The sequence below is a fragment of the Pempheris klunzingeri genome, chromosome 12, assembly GCF_042242105.1.
Source record: "Pempheris klunzingeri isolate RE-2024b chromosome 12, fPemKlu1.hap1, whole genome shotgun sequence".
Classification (NCBI taxonomy): Eukaryota; Metazoa; Chordata; class Actinopteri; order Acropomatiformes; family Pempheridae; genus Pempheris; species Pempheris klunzingeri.
Window position 1 is genome coordinate 16,318,926 of NC_092023.1, and position 13,288 is coordinate 16,332,213.

Here is a 13,288-nt window from a genome sequence, read left to right on the forward strand (position 1 = left end):
GGTGGTGGTGCTGGTCCCGAGCGTGATAGAAGAGCTGAACGACAAGTCCTCCTGGGGGGAATGGAGACAGACAGGGTGGGCGGTGGTAGTGGGTCAGTCACCTGCAACAGCTGCTGGATCAGAAATAACCAACAAAGCGCTCAGATGTCGTGGAGCAGTGAGTGCAGTGCAGTGCAGCGCGGTGTGGAGAGCTTACCTTGGATGGCCAGCAGCAGCAGCAGCAGCAGCAGTGCTGGAGGAGGAGATGCTCTCTTTCTACTGACTGGACCCGCTGCTGACGTCAGCCAACCTTTAAATGGAGGTCCCTGTCAGACCTGCAGTCAGGGAGCCCCTCCAGTCCCCTAAGGCTGACTTCTAGACGGGTTTGATGTCATGCACAAGATCGATTATCAGAAATGATGAAGAACATGAATGCTGATTTTGCATTCACTGATGTTTTCTTCTCATGGGTGTGACAGCGGGTGCCTTTAAGATTCACCACAATATAATTATCTTCAAGCAACAAGATTAAAGAAAAACAAAACCAAAAAAACAATACATACAAACAATATTTCATCTTTATGGAGTTTTGGTAAACATGCAAAACCTGCAAGTCTTTAATTGAACATTTTGGGCTTCATTTTTGGTTTGGTGTGGAAATTCAGCTGTTTTCACCCTTGATGTCACGAACTCAGTGCACATTTTGAATTTAATCTTAATTTGTGTTCAACTGAGAAGCACATAAATGCATTTGTCTGATCTATATTTGATCTCTTCGATCACGCCTAAACCTGTTTAATTGATTGGGAGTCATCCTTTCTTATATGTGTTCAATTTAGTAACATGAGTGATTGATGTGTTGAGCAGTTTGGTCTTTTATGATTATGAGTCGAATTATTCTAGCTATGTGCCTTTAGACCCTTGTGTGAAACCACAGACCTCCGGCAGGTGGTAAATTGTGAATTATTATCCCTGAGCACAGGTGTATGTTCAGGTGGTAGTCACCATTTGTGAAAGGTGCATGAAACCAGTTTCAGTATTAATCTTTACATCAAACAGATAAGAAATACAAACATTTTACACACATGTCTTCAGGTTATTTCGCCTGATATTGAGGTCAGTATCACATGCAAATTTTATCTTTAAAAACCTCCCTATTCTTTATGGCCCTAACATAACCACTCATGTAGTCGTGAACCTGATAGTTCACATCGCACGGGGAAGAGGCTGTAGGAGCACAGATTTATGTTTAGCTGGTAACTGCCATTTGTGAAAAATGTGTAAAACAGGTCCTGTTTGGCTCTATCTCTAAGCAGTGATCAGCAGCGATCTTTACATCATCATTAATCATCCTCTCATCTTCAGATTTACTAGTATCACTTATCCTCGGGGTCAGTTTGACCCTAGCAATGTAAGCCTCTGTAAAAGAACTGTAACTAAAATTGTTACCCAAGTTTATGTATCATGTACTTTAAGCCTCTTTGTTGATTCCTCCTCTAAATAAAACAACCCTCCCTTCCTCACCAATAGAACAATGCACTATAGTAACATGTACGTTATTATGTTATGAGGAAAAACAAGCACACTTAAGTGCTTGCTATGCATTTTCTGAACTGACAGAGGGGCGGGGGCCTGGATTGTAAAGAAAGGGTAAATGCAGGACGAGGTTATCATGCTCTTGTTTCTCTGTTATCAAAGTGTGCTTAATGGGAGGAAATGGCTGGAATGCTGCCCTTCCACTGTCGGCATTGCTAAGGTTGGCTGTTCCTTCAGTTTTTTAGTTGCGAGCCCCTGCCAAAAATGAGCAACCCAATATAGGCTTGCAAGTAAGTAACAGTCAAGGTTTTCCAACTCTCTCCGCACACAAGCCTCAAACCCTTTAAGTTTGTCGTCTCAAGTCGCGTTCCATACTCCTTTCAGGAATGGTGATTATTACCGAAAAATATAGAGCAGGAAAATGCATGAATGTGTATCTTTACTGAACACAACGATGCCTTTGCTAGTAATAAAGTACAAATGAAACCCAAGTTGTTATAACTTAAACTATAAGTTATTATAAGTTAACTATAAGTTATTGTTTAAGTTATTGTTGTTATTACTTAAACTATATTTTCTAAATCTATATTAATATATACATTCACATATAGTTGTTATAGCAGAACACAGAGGATGGGCACTGAGCTACCAGATCCATACAATAGAAGAGAACTTATTTATATAGAGCTCAAAGCTAAAGTTATAAACTAATGCATATTATCAAGTTGGGTTCTGATTTTGAACAATACTGAGCGAATTAATGCGGTGGATTAAACTTGGAAAATATCAATGTTAATTAGCATGAATGCTAATGTCATCCCATTACATCAGTACCTGTGTAATCCCTTCTCCCGCTTTTTGTGTTCACTGTCTGGACAGACGGGTATTAATGTGTTGCCCTTTCGTCTCTTTGTGTCAGCCACTCATCTTAATGTCTGACTTGGTCCTCATTTCATAGCAGGCTACAGGGAGCTGAGTTACTCATGAAGCTTTGAGGCCGTCATTATGGTGACATCTCCTGGGCCACCTGTGGTATGACATTCATAGAAGGATTCAATAACGAAACAGTGAGTCAGAATATATGGACTCAGAATATGGTCTCACTCATGTTATTATTGATATTTTGTCCAGTAAAAGTTCTGATTATAAACGGATCGTCTCTAATGAGTCCACATTCTGTTTGCACAGTAAATGCTGCGGCACACCAACGAGCACATCCTGTATTGTAACCCAGTATGACAGAGCCGAGATCTGAAGTCACTGGCTCTGCAAGTTTTCTAAGTGTTTGAACACACCTCGGTGTGATGATGATTTTCACTAAGCCTGCTTGCATTCTGCTTTGCTGCGTTTTGTTTTTATCATCATACCAAGGTTTTCAGCTCAGCTGAGTAAGACATTTTTGTGATATTTGTGACCTTTTTCTCCACATTTCTCTTCTTTCCTCTCAGATTTTTTTAATGTGTAAATTGAAATTGCTCATAAACACAGGTGGATGGAAAAAATGCTTGTTGATACATCTTACCTCAGTACTTGTGCTTTCAAAGGTTATTACTGAGATTGATGAGAGCAGTGAGAGTGAACCAAAATAGCGGCGCTAGAGTCAACAATTTGACCCCTTGCACTCATATTGATTGGTGCAGCTTAAAGGTAACAAAAGGTCTACTAACTTCACTTCCACTGATATGTCACAAGTTGAAATATTATCCGATGTATCCGAAACCGTTGACACATACAGTATATGTTATCAATCCTTCCTCACAGTCACATTTCCACACCGAATGGAAACAGCGAAAGTTATTCCACACTGTGAAAGCGGAGATAAACGTTTATTTTGCAATTCCAGGCTAGTATCTTTCCTTACCCAATTTTCAAAAGTGAAAGAAAAGTTATTTGTACATTAACTTGATGACTTCTTTGATAAACATTTACAGTTAAACATGCAGTTTATTAAGTGACCACCAGTATGGATTTTGAGCTAAGAGGTCTACTTCACCAACAGTCATGAAATCAGTAGAAAATACTTCAACTGCAATAGACAATAAGAAGTATGCAGTGGGAGTATTTATTGATCTCAAGAAAGCATTTGATACCACTGATTATTGTTTACTGATGAAGACGCTGGTACTTGGTATATGGTATTAGAGAGGTAACATACTCCTGGATGAGAATCCAGCTTGAGAACAGATATCAGTCTGTTTATGTAAATAATTTTGGTTCAAAACTAAAGAAGGTTTACCTGTGAGGTTCAGCAAGAATCAATGCTTGATCCACAGCTCTTTATATTCTATGATACATGATATCTGTAAGGTGTGAACATGGTGACATTTTGTTATATTTGCTGCTATGGTGTTAAACGGTTTCGACCCTCTTACATCACAACTGCGCATATCTGAACAAAGACTTTTGTGTGTCCCAAGATCCAGGACTAAAAGTTACGGGGACAGGGCCTTCTCTGTCGCTGCTCTTCCTCCCCCCATCCGGTTCTCCCCTTCCCCTTGTTGCACTTTGAGATTTGTACCTCCAAATGTAAAGTGCATTATAAAAAAATGTATTATTATTATTATTATTATTATATCTTTAAGAGTTGACTTAAAACACACCTATACTCTCTATTATTTTGTGAATAAAGGACAATTAAGGTACACAACTAAATTGATTTAAGGAACACTATGAGGTGCGTGCATAGATTAAGACATAACCTTTGCATCTTTAAAAAATACAGAACACCCCTTTAGTTTGCATTTAGGTCAGATATAGGTACAAAGGAAACATCGCCAGTTTTGGGGGCTGAAAGTGTCTGTCTTTGAAAGTACCACATTGGCTCTTTGTGTCTCGAAAAAAAACAAGAAAAAATTCTACACAACAAAGCAAACACATAATATTTAGGACAAAGAACACAGCAGATAATTTCACCTTCAGGGTGTCAGACATTACTTTTTCACTGAAGTTAGTGGTTGTAGAAATTGAGGTTAAAAGGGAGGGGAAACAGTGAGCCCTTTGGGATGCATTTGCCTTCTGAAACAAATAGGGAAACAGTGGCCAGTGTTGGAGCTGCTACATGTAGAAACACAGTCTGCCACCAACTGTGAGGCCACTTCTCTCACTTCCTCATTATTATACAGCAGCCTCATCTTGCGCTCTGGTCCTGCTACTGCAACAGGGCTTTCACTGACCTGCTGCAGTTACTCAACGGTAGTTCTGTTCTTCTTGCTAAGCACCTAATCACCTTGTCTGCTTTTGCCCAAGTCTGATACCACCCAAAGATTTTGTTCAGACTTCTATAAGGTCAATAATGTAACAGAATCATTTCCACTTCAATTTCCACTTCTTGACCAAGTGGTCTCAGCAGAATTTGTCAGGAAGTTTGATCTGCTGAAGGGTAACTGGCAGGTCACATTGTCCAAGAGATTCCTGCATTCATTATGTCCACTGGGTTATAGTTATTTAGTGTGATGCCCTTTAGTTTGCAGAATCACTCCTCTGTAAAAATAATCTCTCAGTGAAGACAGTGTGTTACTCACTGGAAATTATTCACTGGAATCATACATACATACAATCATACATGTCAATATAGTGTCTTCAAAGTCTTCACCAAATATATTACATGAGTCTGGACAGACATGGATGTAACTGCATCTTGACTGGTTGGTGGAAACATACAACCACAAGCTGTTTTTTTCTCTAAGACTGGTGACACATGTCACAGTTTCTAACTCCGTCTTATCCCACTTAAACGTACAGTGTGTTGTCTTTGCTTGACAATCTACATTTTTGTTTTACATATGTAACTTTCCATCTGCAAGTATTCAAAGGGAACCCATAGTTTTCTGGTTTTATTTGCTTTTCATTTGCGTTTTATACACACAATTTCATATTTCATGTCATTCACGCAGATCAGCAACTGACATATGAATACAAAATAATTACAGTAAGAAGAACGAGGGTTACTGAGTGTCTACTGATCCAGAAGTTACTGTTAAAAGGTCAGAAGCTGTATGTGAACACAGGAGATCACATTGTTACATCTGTAAAAATGTGTTGACTAATATTTAAAAACAGAGTAGATCATCAACCCCTCTCTACTTTCCACTCACTCCTTGAGCTGCCAAGCGAAAGAGGAGGCTTCAAGTAAAAGGACAACAAGCAGGAAAGAGAGACAAAACTTTCCACTGGTTTCATACGCTGTTACTCTCAGCCTGCATGTTGCCTCGGGTCTGCAAAATGTGGTCTTTATTTTTTGAAATCCTGTTTTCAGGCTGATCGGGCTGATGCAGAATATCTCTTTCACGAATGTTAAAATAAAATTAGCATGAAAGTCTGCCGGGCTACCATTCTGCCTGGCTGGTCGTTCCCACTCAACAAACATACCTCCATTTCATATAATCTAACAGCAATCACCGCTGAAGCATGATGCATAAATCTTAAAAAAATAAGATATTGCCTACGCTACCAGGTTACAATGTTTAATTTTGCAAGTTGTATAATATCATAACACTATATCAACATAACATATAAACACAGCACACAGAATTGGGGTCACATTATTTGTAGATAAATTGTAATAGCCATTACACCTTGTTGCCAATTTGTCCAAGAGGCCCACTTCTTTTTTATTGAAAAAATTAAATATTTCAAAAACTTTTTCAGAACCTAGAAAAGCTAATGTCCATGTGCAATAAGCCACAATAAGCCTGAAACCAATCAGGAGGAGAAAAGTCCTTTTCGGCATATGTGCTGGGTGAACAAATTTCATAAATTTCCATAAAACATTTATGTTTTGGATGCAAAAACCCACAGAGTTATGTACTTTTTACTAGTATTTACTAGTCTAAATTATTCCTCAAAAAGTCAGATACTACCGCACACACAGGGACACTAACAGCTTGTGCTAATCATCGGCTCTTTTGCCTCAGTATGAGAGTTGGTTCTATTCAATTTCTCCCTCTCACTGTGCTCTGAGGTATCACCTATTGGTGTCAATGGTTGTGGTGACTTCTGGGCTTTCACTTTGAACACATCCCACTTCTCAGGAAGCAGGTCTTTGTTGAAGAGCACAGAAACCAGGAAGGAGAACAGCAAGATGGCAGCAATGGCAGACAGCATGGAGATGGTCTTAACTGGAGCATACTGGACATAAACGCCGTCCTCCAGAGTGCATCCTGGGAAATGGAGGATTGGTGCTAACCCTAATATTTGATCTCCACTCAGCAGTCTTAACGGCAATCCCACCAGCAGGCCCATAACAGCCCCGTAACCGTTGGAGATGTTGATGAAGAGGACGCAGACAAGTTGAGGGAACATTACGACGTAGGCCACTTCAGCACTCAAAAACAAGAACACAAGGATGCTATTTTTCAGACTGGTGAGTGATGTACCAACCACACCCACCAACACCACCGCAGCACGGATTACCCACTGCATCTCTCTGTTTGATGCCTGAAAAAGAGAGAAAAGAGGAAGAAGAACAGTTAAACAAATGACTTTTAATGGCTTTCAAATACTTCCCACTTTTTTATTCACCTGAGGCCTGAGGATGTTCTTGTATATGTTGGCGCTCAAGACAGAAGCTGCAGAAAGCAAAACAGAGTCCGCTGATGACATTACAGCTGCAGCCACACATCCAATACCGATAATGGAGATGAAGGACGGGGTGAGGTGCTGCAGGACAATAGGGAGAACTAGACCTGCTTCCCCACGTTCATATGGAGATGGTGAACCAAAAGAAGTCAGGTTCCAGTCTGAGGCAAGGAAACAAAAGGAAGACTGAGACATTGTCACATTATCTGTTTGGGTGACTTTAAGAGGAGCATACTATATATCCTACCATTCAAATAATCCTTCACACAGTTATATCTTTTGAATAAAAAGCAAAACTGATGATGACTTCCAAAAGCCCTAGCTGTACTTGAGTTTAGTGCTAATTAGGATGCTAACGCTAAGATGTTGAACATAGTAAACATCCATCCATCCATCCATCCATCCATCTTCAGCTGCTTATCCAGAGTCGGGTCGCGGGGGCAGCAATTTTAGCAGAGATGCCCAGACTTCCCCGGCCCTAGTCACCTCCTCCAGCTTGTCCGGTGGGACCCCGAGGGGTTCCCAGGCCAGCCGAGAGACGTAGTCCCTCCAGCGTGTCCTGGGTCTTCCCCGGGGCCTCCTTCCGGTGGGGCATGCCCGGAAAACCTCCTATAGTATAGTGTAGTATATATTCTATAGTAAACATTATCTGCCAAAAATCAGTATGTTGGCATTGTCAAGGGCAGCTTGTTAAAAAGCAGTTGGCTAGAAGTAATGCTGTACCGAGGCACAGTGCCACCAGTATGACTCTAGTCTATTTTCAAAGTTTATCTTAAGAAGGATAACCTGTAATTGGTTAAAAATGTGTTAGACAGATGTGATTGACAGACATCATTATGCAAGGGTAGGGACTCACACTAAATTCTTGCTGTTACCAAGGGTGTACCACAGGGATCCATTTTCAGTCCTCTCCCATTTACATCTAATATACTATTTTGCCACTGCTTCCTGCAAATGATACTATTTTATACTGTGTTTGTTGATTCTGCCTGTTTAGGCATTTAGAAAATACAACTATTTTGTTATCCTTCTGGTTCAGATAGACATTCAGACATATAGGTTACACCAATTTGCATATCTCCACTATGGGACCATAGAACACATACATCTTTGGATCTGGCTTAATGATAAAAAGAGGATTACTAAAGCAGTTGTCTTCTGAGTTGTTGACTAAAGTCTTGCGACGTAGGTATTGACAGGTCTTGTTCTTTCCTTAATACTGGTGTATGATATAGTGGAGAGCTGGTCATTTTCTGTGCTCTAACTTTCCACTTCTGACTTTCTATGTTTTAATTTGGTTTGGCTTAGTCACAAAGCAGAGCACAGCATTATCACCTGTGGAGGCAGCTGCTGCCCCAAGCAGGACAGGAGGTATTCCAAGTACAAGTAAGAAGAAAGCAGCAACAAAGCTGCCACACTTGGCTGTGTCTGAGGAAGAAGCCGATAAGGTCCTCTGGTGGATGCACTGAAATCCCAGACTCCCCAGTGCCTTAAGAGTAAAACAATTTGTTGGTTAATTTACTCACTATTTCTACCTGCTATTAGCACTGAAACATCCATTCATTCAGATAAAAGGAAAAATCTCTTTAACTATACCAGGACAGTGAGCTGAGTAAATTTTACCTTGACATTTACAGACAAGCTGTTGCATCATAGCCTCTACAACTACTTTACTACCTCTACCTACTTTAGTTGTAATAAAAAACTGTCCACTGTTTAAATATTTATGTTTTTTATCATCATTCTGAAGACATATATCAATTCTAGACTGAATTACATTTTATATCAATCAAATTGTTAATTCCTTACGAAGAATAAGAAATGATCAATCATTATCCAGGTCCTTTTTAGCTCCAGTTTACCAATCCAGGGAGCATGTAAGGTGTTGTTCAACAGCGTCTGGCTAATGTCCAGCGTATAAGGGTTCATCAAAACAAAGGGAACACAGATACACTGCAGAGAAAAATTAAAAAGTGAATGACAAACACGCAACATTGAATGCCATTAAAGCTATTTTGGAGTATTTGATGCTTTGTGTGAGAGTCTTATTTTAAAACGAAGAGGCAGACAATCCATCAACACCAAAGTATACCAAACTCACCAAGCTGACAAATACGAGGACAAGCTGTACAATATCTGTATAGGCCACAGAGTAGAGACCTCCCAGCAGTGTGTAGGTAATAGCGACAGCAGCAGAGATCCAGATGCAAAAAGTGTAGGACAAATCCAGGATCACACTCATGGTTCCTCCTGTCAAACACAATGAATCAATGAAAGCATTTGTCTTGTGTGATTGTTACCAATTCATGCTCATTGAAGTAAATCACATCTACACAGCCTAGATAGGAATTTACATCCACGTATACATTAATTTTACTTATCAGCTAACGGAATTATAAACACACAAATACAAATATATGTACATATGTAAGTAAAGTGCATGTGCATATAACATACCTAAAGCAATTAGAATTGTGGGCACCCAGAGCAAATCAAGGAAAGTTGATACCAGGCACAGTCCTGCTGTTAGAGCTTTTCCATACTTCATATGGAAAGGGTCCAGCATCGTCATGCACTCTCTGTCTCTCATTGGCTTGGCAAACACCAAGCCAACTTGATTTAAAAAAGGACAGAACAGACTGCAATTAGAAGAAAAAAAATTAAGTTGGAGGAAAAACACAAAACAAGATGGAAAAAAACTGTTGAAAAGATTGCACACAGCTACAAGTTGCATTTTTTGATATTTATTTCTTCATAGCCTTATAACATCTAAAAAAAACGTGAAAATTAGGCAGCATCCTTGGGATTCTGTAAACAGTTTTGTGAAGTTTAGAGTTTTATTTTTATTATTCCATTTACTTGTCTTGTCATTCATTTGGGATTTTATTTGTCTTCTGCTTCCGTTTTTACAGTTTCCATTTCATTGACATGAAAATTTGAAGATGTACTCACTCAATAAACCACTCTGTCAACCTCCATAGCACAGCGTGCTATGAAGTTAACTAATAACAGGGATTCTGTACTTGCAATGATTTTTCTGGGTCACATTGTGTAGCCTAAGTAATTATTAATCCAGTTGAGCATACATTAATTTGTGTTTTTTTTAAGTCAAAGATTGTCAGGCGATATTTGTTTTGTACATAAATGCAAACATACAATGTAAAGGAATTTTTGGGGATTTGGTCACGTGATCTTCCTGAGGTCACGGTTGGGTCGAGGGGGAGGGGTTCAGACTCAGGCCGAACTGTAACCTGAGGTTGGAAAGGCCTGTCTCTGTCTTTGGAGCACAGTTTAGCTGTCTGATTGTTTTGGGTTGGTTAGCTCCTCCAGATCGGGAGTGATCGGGGTTACTGTAGGGATGCTTTTCTGTGGTTTCTCGGAATGAAGAGAGGACACCAAGATACATTCAAGAAGTTTACGAGCTCGGAGTCTAACATCACAGGCATAGATGAGACTAAGGAATACAGAGTAAAGCGTCCACATATGTAGGATTCTGCAAGCAATATCTGGTTTCAGGTATGTGAGGGGATGCCCCAAGATGGACTTGATCTTTCCTTGGACCGACCAGTTGTCCAGACAAAGTGGAGTCAGGAGAGTAGAATGCTGACTTGAGGGGGATATGCATACTATTTATGACACATGTTCCTGCAGCATGTTACATGAGAAAAACCTTCTAACAGTTACCAAGGTTGAAGGTGATAACTGTGCTCCAGACATTGCCAGATAGACCGTCTCCTGTTGAATAAGCATGCTGCTGGTGATCTGGAGATTCATACAACGTGATGTGGGGTAACTTAAATGATCATAGTTCCTTGTTTAGATTTCAGAGAGCCAATAGACCACTTGCATATATTTGTGGTACATGTACACTGTTGCCCATAAAGTTGGAATAAAATGTTTTTTACCTCTTCTCATGAAATTATTGTGACAATGTGATTTATTCTTGATAAATAAAGTGTATATCTTCTCAACTTTATTGATCAAACTCTTCCAAACATATCACAGTGAAACTTAAACCACAATTAACCTTTGCAAACTGTGTATTCAGGCTTTAACAAAGTTGGGGGTATTGAACACTTATTCCAACTTTATGGGCAACAGTGTAGAATGACCATATTTGGGCATGATGCAAATTTGGCACCACAGAAGGGTTAAAAGACTGATCACAGGAAACAGCCTTTCAGAACTAGGGTGACATCAAGCAGTGTTCATGCTGAGTGCTGTTGTCTCACCTCTCTTCTGCAGAGCATCAATAAAAATTGCTGTGTAAGATATCAAGGTCTCCAACATCTTTTCTTCGATGACCGACTGAGCTACCCGCATCACATACAGTATCCTGTCAGATGTCATTTCAAAGTCTTACCAATGATAAAAGACGAGCTGTATGCCATTAACATCATGATTGCCCATATTAGTCCCATGGAGGGCGTATACACCATCTCAGCTGTGCCAACAATGAAGCCTCCTCCGACCCATGTGGCTACAAGATGGATTAACACACAGCAAGTGATTTAGTGGACAAACAGCAGCTAACTGGACAGAGGACAAAAAGGTAATTCACGGTAATTCATCTCATGATGACATTATCATACTATTTTATCAGTTAAGAAAAGTCTGTTGTCCAAATAAATGATTCCAAGAAAACTGCAACTAAAAGCAAATGAAACTGGTTGATTTAAACAAATATCCAGAGATGTCCATTGCATAACCTGAATATTGTTGTTTTACATATTGTTCATGTTGTGATATATATATATATATTTAGCTCTGTAGCCCTGCAACCCTACAGCAGTTCTTACCCCTGTGAAGGCTGTGATCGCTTGATTAGTTTGATTCAACTTCCTAATAATTTTGGGTGCTGTTAAGTTGTTTTGCTCTTGACAAATGTTTCTAATATTTATATTAGTGGATCCATATTTTGTACCATCAAGTAAGCTGGCATAAAGGCTGCACGTAGTTTGTGGTTATAATGTAACACTTAGCAGTTTAAGAATGTGCATAGTGTAAGCATAATATCAACTGAAATTAACGTAGACATTAGAACTTGATTTGGGCACAGGGCCATGCAAAACAGGTCGTAATGGGTAATACGGATGGAGCTGCCTTATAGCACATTATCATCTGAATGTAGATGGTGCTTCAAGAAGGCTTATACAACCTGGGACATTTTCCCACAATACTGTACAGAAGGTAAACAGAATTTTACAGTGAAAGCGAGGCTCATAGGGGGCAAATCAAAAGAGAGATGGTGTCATTATTCTATAGCTTTTACACTGTGCAATCAACATTTACTTCATAATGATAAATACAAGCAAAAACACTACAAAGAGTAATTCAATGTATTCATTTGGCATAGTGCACAATTAAGTTTTTATCTCAAGTTTAGTTTTATTGGGTTTTTTTGTCTTTATGCTACTCATTTTCATAAACCAGTATAATATGTATGTATTTTTCTGTCTCAAATTGTTTAATTTAGTGAGACAAGGAATTTATCTGATCATCAGTGTCCTACTTGTGGTGTAATTAAAATGAGTGACAATGCTTTTAGAGACAAAATTATCAGATGTCTATCTTAATTGTGGACGAAAACCCATTAATTATTGTTAGCAAAATGTTTCAAACTCTCCTGTGTTTTTTGATTTAGAACACTAAACTTTTTCACATTCCTCATTCCCCAACCATTGCTGATAACCTACATCCATTCAATAATCTCTAATATTTTGTAACCTGTATTTCATCAGGCTGTTGTTGGAACTCTTGTTAATTTATTGTTATGAAACTTGTTTCTGTCATTTTGAAGCCAGGAGATATAGCACCTCCCCCTAAAAGAGCCTGACATATTTGATATTCTTAAAGATATATTTGCTTAATAATCATGACTTTGTAATTCACAGTCTTACAGTTTCCATTCTCACCTGTCATTGTGAAGATCCCCACCACCAAGCTAATACCCCGGTTTCCCAGCAGGGCCATGTCCATTTCAGTGGCTGCACTTTTCTTCTGCTCTCTTTTGGACTTGAAAGAAGCCCAGATGCCGGTCCCAAGAACCAGCAGGTAGAAAAGCACCATCACTATCACTCCTGGGACGTTGACAGCCATAGATAGAAGTTCACTGTTTTGCCCACAAGCTGATGTCTGACTGGCTGACTGACTGACTGGAGTATTTTGGAGAAGAGGGACGACATTCCAGAGGAAC

The 13,288-nt window shown here is 39.4% G+C and overlaps 1 protein-coding gene across 1 annotated transcript; it reads right to left on the reverse strand.

The window, feature by feature from the left end:
* Positions 1-6,390: 6,390 nt before the first annotated feature.
* LOC139211310 (high-affinity choline transporter 1-like) lies at positions 6,391-13,191 on the reverse strand. Its single transcript, XM_070841601.1, has 8 exons — positions 13,008-13,191; positions 11,456-11,572; positions 9,550-9,705; positions 9,194-9,342; positions 8,902-9,045; positions 8,428-8,581; positions 7,036-7,253; positions 6,391-6,951 (listed from the first exon to the last, which is right to left on the reverse strand). The coding sequence occupies exons 1-8, from the start codon at positions 13,189-13,191 to the stop codon at positions 6,391-6,393; spliced, it is 1,683 nt and encodes a 560-aa protein (XP_070697702.1).
* Positions 13,192-13,288: the final 97 nt, after the last annotated feature.

Bases quoted from the DNA above. Each gene is read 5' to 3' on its own strand.
- LOC139211310 (XM_070841601.1), bottom strand. From the start codon at position 13,191: ATGGCTGTCAACGTCCCAGGAGTGATAGTGATGGTGCTTTTCTACCTG. The intron at 8,582-8,901 runs GTAAGGAATTAA...TTTACTCTTAAG, and splicing joins TTGATCATTTCTTATTCTTC to GCACTGGGGAGTCTGGGATT. The intron at 7,254-8,427 runs GTGATAATGCTG...TCCTTGCCTCAG, and splicing joins GGCAGCAGCTGCCTCCACAG to ACTGGAACCTGACTTCTTTT.